The sequence below is a fragment of the Pelobates fuscus genome, chromosome 9, assembly GCF_036172605.1.
Source record: "Pelobates fuscus isolate aPelFus1 chromosome 9, aPelFus1.pri, whole genome shotgun sequence".
In the NCBI taxonomy this organism is placed as follows: Eukaryota; Metazoa; Chordata; class Amphibia; order Anura; family Pelobatidae; genus Pelobates; species Pelobates fuscus.
Window position 1 is genome coordinate 23,553,596 of NC_086325.1, and position 11,027 is coordinate 23,564,622.

The 11,027-nt window shown below is 42.1% G+C and overlaps 1 protein-coding gene across 1 annotated transcript in view; it reads left to right on the forward strand.

The window, feature by feature from the left end:
• Positions 1–10,469, forward strand: part of PSMB9 (proteasome 20S subunit beta 9) — a 29,607-nt gene extending 19,138 nt beyond the window's left edge. Inside the window, exons 5-6 of the mRNA XM_063433283.1 lie at positions 6,951–7,092; positions 10,146–10,469. Of these exons, the coding sequence (XP_063289353.1) occupies positions 6,951–7,092; positions 10,146–10,273 (270 nt within the window). The 3' untranslated portion in view covers positions 10,274–10,469. The remainder of the gene's footprint in view (positions 1–6,950; positions 7,093–10,145) is intronic.
• Positions 10,470–11,027: the final 558 nt, after the last annotated feature.

Below are 11,027 nucleotides of genomic sequence, written 5' to 3' on the forward strand. Positions count from 1 at the left end.
ATGCATAGTGATGATTTAGAAGCTAAAAAATGTGTTGTTTTTTTTCTTACACTGTAGGAAGATTAGTAATAGTGAAGTGAGGCAGAATTGGAAGGGTTAAATGAGGGCTAGCTCATGAAGGCTGCTCAAGCAAAGTGAAGTTTTGTTGTAATACCGTCATAATCTTTTATCACTGGCAGCATAAGATTACATGTAATATATTTTCTTTGTGCATTATTTTGTAATGCATGCCCAAAAATTAATACCTTTTTTGAGTGGTTCTCCTGGCTGACCCCAATGTATTGTTAAAGGAACAGATACACAATTGAAAGAGAAAAAGAAAGGAAAAAGAAGACTGGAGCCGATATTTGCAAAAATCCTCCTAGCTAGGGGTGGGTGGGGGGTGTAACCCCTATAGAATTAGTTCATACACAAAAAAAGAGAAAATTGGAGAATGCAAAGAAAAAGCGTATGGGAATAGTGGAATACTCCTATGGTGAAACAACCTAAGTCGTTAAAACTTATCTTTTTAAAAAAAAAAATATTTTTACATTTTTTATTTTTGCAGTGCATGAGAATGGTACAGACAGGCTTGAGGTGCTCCAAGAGCAGTCCTCAGGTTATTTCTCCGCTTTACATGCGGGCATACGAATAACAAGCACAATTTTTAATGTTAGCAGGCTTAATCGCTTAGATCATACTGTATGCTAATTAGTTAACGAGACTTACATTTAGTGCTATGTCTTGCATTCCTAACAGGCAAGGATAGGTCTATAAAAGTAACATTGCTATGTTATGCGCATTAATGACAGATCTGGTAGTTCTTACGGCTATATCTATGTTGTCAGGGTATTTATATCAGCAGACATTTTGTGCTATGATAGAAATTAAAAGTGTATATTCTGAGTCACTCTGAACAGACCAGACTCCATTTTGTTATTTTCAAGTTAACAAAGAGACACGAAATTTCTATCCTTTCTGTAAAACTAACCACTTGCCAGAGCTGAAGGAATGCATAGTATAAACAAACCAAGTGATAAGAGACTGTCTAAAATGCTAATGGAATGGAATAAATTCTAAACCCAGACATTTGTGACAGAGAAGATTAAATAATTTAATTTTACTTTCTATATCTAACAAGATCCCATTGTATTGGAGAGGTCAAAATTAGTTTACGAACTGTCATATTAGAAATTACAGCAGGAATTGGAGACACATAGTCTGAAGAAAATTCAAGGAAAGGCTTTGAATTGACAGTAAATATAAAATATAGCAACTATAAAGATAAACTAAAGGACGTCAAAATAGCCACCAGGAAAAGTTAACTCTTTCCTGGATAGGTATGTTTAGTGGGACGAGACTGCCCTCTATAGACCAAATACTTAAATTGTTATTTGGAAGGTAACCACACAAAAAGTCAAAAAGTTAAGACAAAGGGAAGAGAGGGGAATCAAGAGAGAAAGCAGGGGAATGCAGAGAAAGTCGGAAGCAGCCTAAGTAAGAAGCAAGCAGAGTCAGAGCGAGAAAGAAACATTCCTTGACACTTAGCTACCTGAGAACATCTGGTGAGAATATCTATTTAACTGGTAATTATACTGGCTTCAATTAATTAATTTAAATTAATTACAATTTTCTAATAGCATGATATATGACTGGATAAATCACGATCAGATTTCGATATTCTAAAGAATATATATGGTTATAGCCAGTGGCGTACACATGACCCATGGGGCCCCGGTGCAAAAATTGATCCGGGGCCCCCCCCCCACTGCGCGGGCCGGGGCAGCAACACATGGCGGCGGGCACCTGGTCGCAGGGGTTGCGACCGCGGTATGTACGCCACTGCATGCAGATGCACACACACTTAAAGGACCACTACAGACACCCAGATCACATCAGCTCAATGAAGTGGTCTGGGTGTCAGGTCCCTCTAGTTTTAACCCTGCAGCTGAAAGCATAGCAGTTTCAGAGAAACTGTTATGTTTCACTGAGGGTTAATCCAGCCTCTAGTGGCTGTCTCACTGACAGCCGCTAGAGGCGCTTGCGCCATTTTAAGACACTGAACGTCCATAGGAAAGCATTGAGTAATGCTTTCCTATGGGCGGTTTGAATGCGTGTGCGGCTCTTGCCGTGCATGCGCATTCGGAGCTGAGAGGCGGAGGGATCCCCAGCGCCATGGGAGTCCGGCGCTGGAGAAAGGTAAGTGCTGAAGACACACACACACACTCTCACGAACAAATGCATACACACTAGCTAACAGACACACACATTTACTGACAAAGACACACTCAGCGGCAGACATACATACACACTCACTTACAAAACATACACTCTCACTGACAAACACACACTCACTAACAGACATCAAACAGACTCACTAACACACACACACACAAACACACTCAGTAACAGACACACAGTAACACACTCACTAGCAGACACACACTCTAACACAAACACCAACACTCACACTAACACACACACACTAACGCTCACACACACTAACACACACACACACACACACTAACACTCACTCACACACACACACTAACACTCACTCACACACACACACACACACACAAACACACACACACTAACACACACACACACACACGAACACACTCACACTCACACTCACACTCACACTCACACACACACACACACTTACACTTACACGTTTTTTTTTTTAATTTAATCCCCCCAGCCTCCTTACCTTTTGGAGTGCTGAGGGGATTCCCTGGGGTCCAGTGGTGCGAGGGGATTCCCTGGGGTCCAGTGGTGCTGCTGGGCTCCTGGGGGGGGGGGGGCGGTCACCCGGCGGGCTGGCTGGTCCTGCGGGCGCGCGAGGGAGCACTCTCCCCTGAGTGCTTCCTCTTCAGCTCCCTCGCGTGCCGCGTACTGATACCGGCGCCGGAAGATGACATCATCTTCCGGCTCCGGTATCAGTGCGGTGCGCGAGGGAGCTGAAGAGGAAGCACTCAGGGGAGAGTGCTCCCTCGCGCGCCCGCAGGACCAGCCAGCCCGCCGGGTGTAAGCAGGGCCAGCCTCGGGGGGCCCGGAGGTGGCCGGCTCCTGGGCCCCCCAGGAGAAGAGGCTGGCCCAGAGCGTACATACCGGGTCGCAGGGGCGGCCGGGCCCCCTGGTGGGCCGGGCCCGGTCGCAGCCGCGACCCCTGCGACCCTGGTATGTACGCCACTGGTTATAGCATCCCAATCTGCAGATGGGATTAATAATAATTATATATATTAATGTGATTATTATCACATGTTAGCATATCGTGATATTTATCCAGGGGTATTGATTTGCTCTAAAATAAGATAAATATCTGTTTAGGCAAGTTAAAATTCTGCTTATAGAACATGTAGATTTATTTTATTGGATGGTTCCAGGAAGTGAATAATGAACTGGTTTAAATGTTATTTTATTTAAAAATTACATGGGAATAGATCTTAATTACCTAGGAGGTCTAGCCAGCATTGAAAGGGTTATTCTAACTGTCAGCTAAACTTTTACGACTTTATGCTGCAGCTCTGTCTCTATGTGAAACTTTCTTTGTCTCTGTGAAGCCCGTCATAAATCTTCTTGACAGCTAATGTTGTAGATCCCATGCTGTGTTAACCGTTGGAAAATATATTTCCATTTGTATTGCATATTCATGTTATACTAAATATTCATTGATTATTGTCACGCATGTTACTTATTATTATTATTTGAATATAAAAATAAATTGTATCTATTTTTATAACAAATTGTGATTTTATTTATATGAAAGACATTTCACTTACACGATAACGATCTTTGGGATCTGAGAATTAAAATAGTGGGCAATTCTCAACTGTTTACTATTACTATCCCATAAATATCCCCACAATGTACTTTTTTAAAAAGTATACAACATTGCTCAGACCTACATACAGGTCATACATTTATCCTTCAGGCTAAGACATGCATTAATATGTTACGTGTGTGTTTTTTATAAGAGCATAGCTTATGCCGGTCGTGCGTTATATAGGGGGGGCTGGCATTTTGTCAGTGTCCCTTTGTAGCGAGTTCACTGGGCCCATGTCAGAGTCTCTTTCACCCGATACCTTCTTTGCAGAAGTAGAGTAATTCCGGGACTGTGTGGATGTCATTGAGGGTGTCCTTCCAGCCCCAGGCTGGCATGCTGGCCTGCATCTTCTTTCCACAACCTTGGCTACCGTTAGGGCCCAGGCTACCTCCACTTGTGGGAGTGACAGAGGAGCTGGTCGTTTCCGGACGCTTGCGGTGCTTTTTCCTCCGCTCGTGTGGGCGATGCTTCTAGGCTCTCGACCCGATGGCCTGCCGCCCGGGTGGGCTAGGTTGCTTCCATGTGAGTGGCTTGGGCGGTGTTATGCCTAAGGACTTTCCCCTCTCTCCCCACCATCTGCGGTTCCGCTCACCCATTGTCGGTGGAGCAGGTATCGTGGGTCGGGCTACTTTTTGCCGCCTCAGGAGTGTGTCCCAGAAGCGGTTCAGGATTATCATTAGGTTCTGATGGGGTTCGTTTTGCGGCGTTGGTGTCAGCATCATACTCGCCATGCGTGTCGCGTTGCCGGCCGCCATTTTAGGCATTTCCTGTAGGGGTTTGCAGCTGTGTGTTTAAGTCTCGTGTTGCTGTCTTGGCTGGCCACCGCAAGAGCCAGGCGGAGCCCGAGATGACCACCACTGGTTCAGAGGGGGGGGGGGGAGGGAGTCGAGTGCATTAAGGGGTCTTTGCTGGGCTTAACCATCCAGGAGAGCGGCCGTCTCTCCCTGGCTCGGCCGCTGGCAGGCCCCAAGTGCTTTGTACGGGTTTTAAGTCTTAGTTGTGGGTTTGTTCGATGCCCCCAGGTTTCCCCGACTCGGCATGTGCCCTCAGGCTTGGGGACGTGACTGTTCTCGGGGTATTTACCCCCAGATTAGTCGCTTTTGTGCAGGAGCTGATTCACAGCACGTGCGATCTGCTTGGCAGTTAAGCCCCACCCCTAAAACTTAACTTTTAATAAGTCATAAGTAAACTTGGACATTTTTACTTATGATTTATTAAAAGGTAAGTTTTAACGACTTAGGTTGTTTCACCATAGGAGTATTCCACTATTCCCACACGCCTTTTCTTTGCATCCTCCAGTTTTCTCTTTTTTTGTGTATGATCTTTAAAGGAACACTCCAAGCATCATAACCAATATAGCTAGCTGTAGTGGTTGTGGTGCCTGAAGTGCCCTGCTGCCTAGTCACACTGTTTAAGAATGGTTTGACAACTTACCTGGGAGATCCAGGGCAATGCTCTATAGCTGAGAGCAATCAACTGCCATTCACTGCAGGTTTTAGCTCAAGGAAGCTTACAGAAGCTCTTTTATTGTAAAGATAAATATATAAAATAATATTATATTTATTATTATGATTAAAAAAAGTTCTATCAGGATCAGGTACAATAATCACAGAGAGAAGTCAGTCTAGGGCATTATATACAATATTCTTTGATTTTCTAAAAGTAAAAAAGAAAAGAAAACTAATCAGCACCTTTTAACCCCTTAAGGACACATGACATGTGTGACATGTCATGATTCCCTTTTATTCCAGAAGTTTGGTCCTTAAGGGGTAAACAACCTAGAATTACAAGGATACTTTTAACTTCAGTTCACTGTTCATACTTCAAGAATGCATTATATTGAATTGATCCCATAGACTGAGTTCATTTGAGCAGAGCCCTTTCCCCCATGTCTCTGTTATATTCTGGAAGTCAGTTACTTATTATCTAGTATCACCCTTTCTATCATTGTAAAGCGCTGCGGAATATGTTGGTGCTATATAAATGTCAATAATAATCAAATATGCCTCCTTTCTTTTTAATAAGGTTTCCCTACGTCCACTTGTTCTTAAATATAGCACCTCATTAATTTTCGGAATTTTTCACTGTGTAATATGCCGGCATCAATAAAATGTTTGGGCAAATCAATTTTCCTTGTTTATGTTGTTGAATTATACTGAATACATTTTTCTCTCAAATTTTCAGTAGTTTCACCCCAAAATAGAATCACACAGGGACTTTTCAATGTGTTCCTGAGGTCCAGTGTTTTTCTCTGACTCCTGACCCCATGAACACTGGGTGAAAGATGAGAGGGGGATGTTTATTCTAGGAGATCCAGAATACTGTATATTGATTTAAGAAAGCATTCAGAATAATGCAGCCACCAGTTTCGGATTTTAGTTGCTGTTTTTGAGATTTTTTTTTAGGTTTGTGTATATAGGGGTATTGGGTTGCAAAGATCCCAATATATTATTGGAATCAACTGATCTTTATAGAACCCCAAGATATGCCACAACACCGCGCAAAAGGCAATCAACTCATTTAAATACCTGCAACTGCTAACTAGTCGACTACACAGGAGCAGAAAGTGATGAGTCCCCTGCTAAGTGCACATACAGTCAATGAAAGGTATTCTTACAGAAATGATAAAATAAAGGGCATTGTGTCCAGAGGGAAAACTGACTGCAAAATATGCTAACAATATTACAGCATACAAACAAACATTACTATAAGACTTGCATAGGGAGAATATGGAAACATCTTGAAGACAATATGGACATAAGACTGGGGTGGAATGTAGTGTGAAAGCAACTGGAGATTAATCAAATGGGGCAGAAAGAGCATTTCTTAAAAACAAGGCAGCCCATGTTAACACATTATTGTTGACCATTGCATTAGGACCATGGCATTTGGAGGGTACATATATTTATGCATGGATTTAACCCCTTAAGGACCAAACTTCTGGAATAAAAGGGAATCATGACATGTCACACATGTCATGTGTCCTTAAGGGATTAAATATGTTATCACTTTTTTCCAGTAAAATTTGCCACACCAGCCTTGAGCTTTCCTCGTTATTCCATTTACAAGTTACAGGGACATGAGATGAGACAAAAGTTATAGAGCGACTTTTTTCTGTAACCGATCTCCCTCTGCCATACAGGTCTATGGGACATTGGGTGGAATGATCACACGGCAGCCTTTTGCCATCGGAGGCTCGGGCAGTACTTACATTTACGGTTATGTTGACTCTGTCTACAAGCCAGGGATGTCCAAAGAAGAATGTGAGAGATTTGCTGTCCATGGTGAGAAGATGTTTTATATAATTTTATTTACTTTTCAAATCAACCATAAAACACAAATATCTTTTACATGACAATGTGAATTAATATATTTTTTATTTGTAATTCAAAATTTTATTAGTTTTGCATAACAATATAATAATGCACGATCTATGAGTGTGTACATCAATAAAGAATACTTTACCCCGGGAATCCATAATGGAATTGTATATTCCAACAGTGGGTGTTTTATAGAGGGATTTGTTGCACAGTAAAGGGAAACAAGGATTGAAGGAATGAAAATTAAAGGGATACTCTAGGCATCAGTTTTGGTGTATAGATCATGACCCCGCAGTCTCAATTCTATGAGATTAAGGAGTTAAAGGGACACTCCAGGCCCAGACCACTTCTGCCCATTGGAGTGGTCTGGATGCCAACTCCAACTACTTTTAACCCTGCAACTTTAATTATTGCAGTTTTCTATAAACTGCAGTAATTACCTTGCAGGGTTAACTCCTCCTCTAGTGGCTGTCTACTAGACAGCCACTAGAGGGCACTTCCTGGATCATAGCACAGCGTCCTTACGCTGTGTGAGGAACTCCAGCATTGCTCATTTCCCCATAGGAAAGCATTGAAATGCATTTTCAATGCTTTCCTATGGGGAGCGCTAATGTGCATGCGCGGCATTGCTGCAGGTTGGGGGTGGGAGGAAGAGGGGACCTGCAGTGCCAGGAAAACAGATTGTTTTCCTGGTACTGGAGTTTCCCTTTAAATGACTTTTGTTTCTGTTTATGCAGTGCTATCCATACTACCCCTGGCTGTAACTGAAGCAGCCAACTTTAAATTTTCAATCAGATGTTAACTTACTTTAGAAGCTGATATCTCCTGTTCTATAAATGGAACCTTAAAACACACAGGATGCTAATTTAACTCCTAAATGGCAGAAAAGTAAGCAGTGAGTCTGCAGAAACATGTTCGGTACACCAAAACTGATTCATTATGCTAAACTTGTTTTTGTGCCTATTGTATCGCTGTTTTGCATGGAATTAAAATAATTGTATTCAAAACTCATGGAAAGTTTTATACACAATAGATTAAAGGACCACTATAGGCAACCAGACCACTTCAGCTTAATGAAGTGGTCTGGGTGCCTGGTCCAGCTAGGATTAACCCTTTTTGCTGTAAACATAGCAGTTTCAGAAAAACTGCTATGCTTACCTATGGGTTAATCCAGCTTCCACACTTCTCACTGTGATTTTCACAGTGAGAAGACACTTGCATCCATCGGAAAGCATTGAGAATGCTTTCCTATGGACTGACTGAATGCTCTTGCCGTGCATGCGCATTCAGCCGATGACGGAAGAAGAGGGAGGAGAGTCCCCAGAGCCGAGGAAGCCCGGTGCTGGAAAAAAGGTAAGGAATAAACCCCTTCCTCCCCCTTCAGCGCCACGGGAGTGGGACCCTGAGGGTGGCACTATAGTGATCCTTTAACTAGCAGAAAGAGTCTCTGGGTTCTGTCCAACATTTTTCTGTCCAAATATTTGGGAACTGTTTGACAAAAACAAAGACGTCTCTAGCACAGATAGACAGCCCCTTCACATCTTTGCAGTATCAATTTTAATTCCATCCAGGCTGGCTGTTGATGATGAAATGAGAGTGTTGGGGGGGGGGGGGGGGAGGGGAGGGGGGGGGAGGCAATTATAACTTTACAGCTCTCTATGTCACTCTGTGTTGGAATGGAAATGTCCGAGTTTGTTTCTCTTTATGTCCCATGTAAAGAGGCCAAAATAATATATTCTTTTTTTTGCTATCAGTCACATTATACTGTTGAGTTAAGGACAGATTATCAGCACAATCCCTTATATTGGCCAGGTCTCAGGATAAATAATTATATGTATGTGGGACTCCATGACTTGCCACAGTTTGAACAATTTCACTTACCTGGGTTCTCCGGGAGCATGCAGCACATCCTGCTTCACAGATATAGTCCCTTCCACATTACAATATAAATTCCATACCAGTTGGGATGAAATGTGTATATCTAATGCAGAAAGGGAAATTCCGCTTTGCCTCTATCTGTGTAGACCAGGGTTCTCCAAACTCTGGTCCTCCAGATGTTGTTGAACTACAACTTCCATGATTCTCTGGCTATCTATTCGTTCAAATAACCATGCGAGTCGTAGTTTAGCAACATCTGGAGGGCCAGAGTTTGGAGAACCCTGGTGTAGAGAGATGGGCGGTGGTGCCCAGGAGACCCAGGAAAATGTTAAACTAGTGTAAAATTTTATAACTCTTTATCGTGAGGGGTACTAGACGATTCCTTGCGCACATTGCACTGTTTATAGAGCTTAGAATATCTCTTTTTGTAAAAAAAACAAACAAACAAAAAAAACCCTTAATTTTCAAGTACTCAAAAATTCACAAAATAAAGCGCACAATAGACTATTGCATCATAGCATGTCACTATAAAATAAACATTTAAAGATTATATAAGCCAAAAGTTTCAATCAAATATTAATCTGTGCAAGGTTAATAGATGGAATCGCATCACAATGGGGGAGGATATTGGAGATGGAAGGTCATTCAGGTTCCTTTAGACAATTTGATGTTGGTTAGGTGCAAAATCTCAAACTGGAGGAAGATACCATTCAGCAGTTTGGAAGGTAGACCTCTTTTCCTCTTTAATGTGAATTGACACCAGTTAGGACAACCATCACTCTTAGTAGTAAATATGGGTGCAAGCTCTGGAGGACTCCTTCCATTCAAAGAAATAAATAAAGATACAAAACCAATCTCTTCTAAGAAGAGATTTATTCCATAATAAGTGGACTCAGCCACATATCAATCCAAATACAAGATCCTGTTTTTGGTACATATGTTGCCAAGTCCATTTATGGTAGACTAAATCTCCTTTAATAAAACATTCTAATCTATTTGTTCTTTCTTTACCGCTATAATGTGATCTACTTGATGTTAGACATTGTGTTTTTATGCAAAGTGCTGCAGAAGTATTCCAATGATTGAGACAGTGATAAATATGTGCTGTATTAAGAATTCTTTGTTATCTTTAATTCCAGCTCTGTCCCTGGCAATGCAACGAGATGGCTCAAGTGGTGGTGTTATCTATCTTGTAACAACCACCAAGGAAGGAAATAAAGAAGTCATCATAACTGGTGATGACATTCCACGCTTCTATGACCTGTAACTGTGCAACTGCTTTATGGTTCCCACAGTCATCAGTAACACAAATCAATACAGGTTTCCAGGATATGAATGTGAACACAGATCGAACAATGAAGGAAGGGACTGGGACTGGGCATGGAACTAATGTAATGCTCCATGTCTCAGTGAACTGATCGGCCTTCATTTGGGATCCGTTAGGGCTCATTCACTGTTTTGAAAATATCTTGAAGCCATGCATTGTTTGAAGACTTGAATTACAAAATTCTGTATCTCTAATATGTGTGTACACACACACACACACACACACACACACACGTCTTTACTTATTTCAATATATACATTTAAAACTCTACCTGTGCTGACCTGTTTTTCTTTCTTAGTTTATTATCTTTGATATGCTTTAAGGGAAGGCATGTGGAAGGCAAAATGCCTGAATTTGTGGGAGGGGTTTATTTTCCTATTTAAATCCCAGCAAATCCCAGCTCACCTATCGTCGCCGTTTTGAAGTTCTGGCCTGCTCGCCTCCCTCTCGTCAGCACTACTTCCGGTCCTCTACAGCACGCTTCCGGTCCCGTCATTCCTTGCGGCTTTCCCGACAGCCTCCGTTTCGCTCAGACGCTCGCAACTCAAACCAACGAACACGAACCGCCAAACATGCGAACACCAGGTAACCGGCGAGAATGGCCGCGTTCGGGCTATTCTCGCCGTTCGAAACCTTCTCAATTCAAATCCTACATATTTCATACAAACAAAACAATACACCTGCCATACCATTT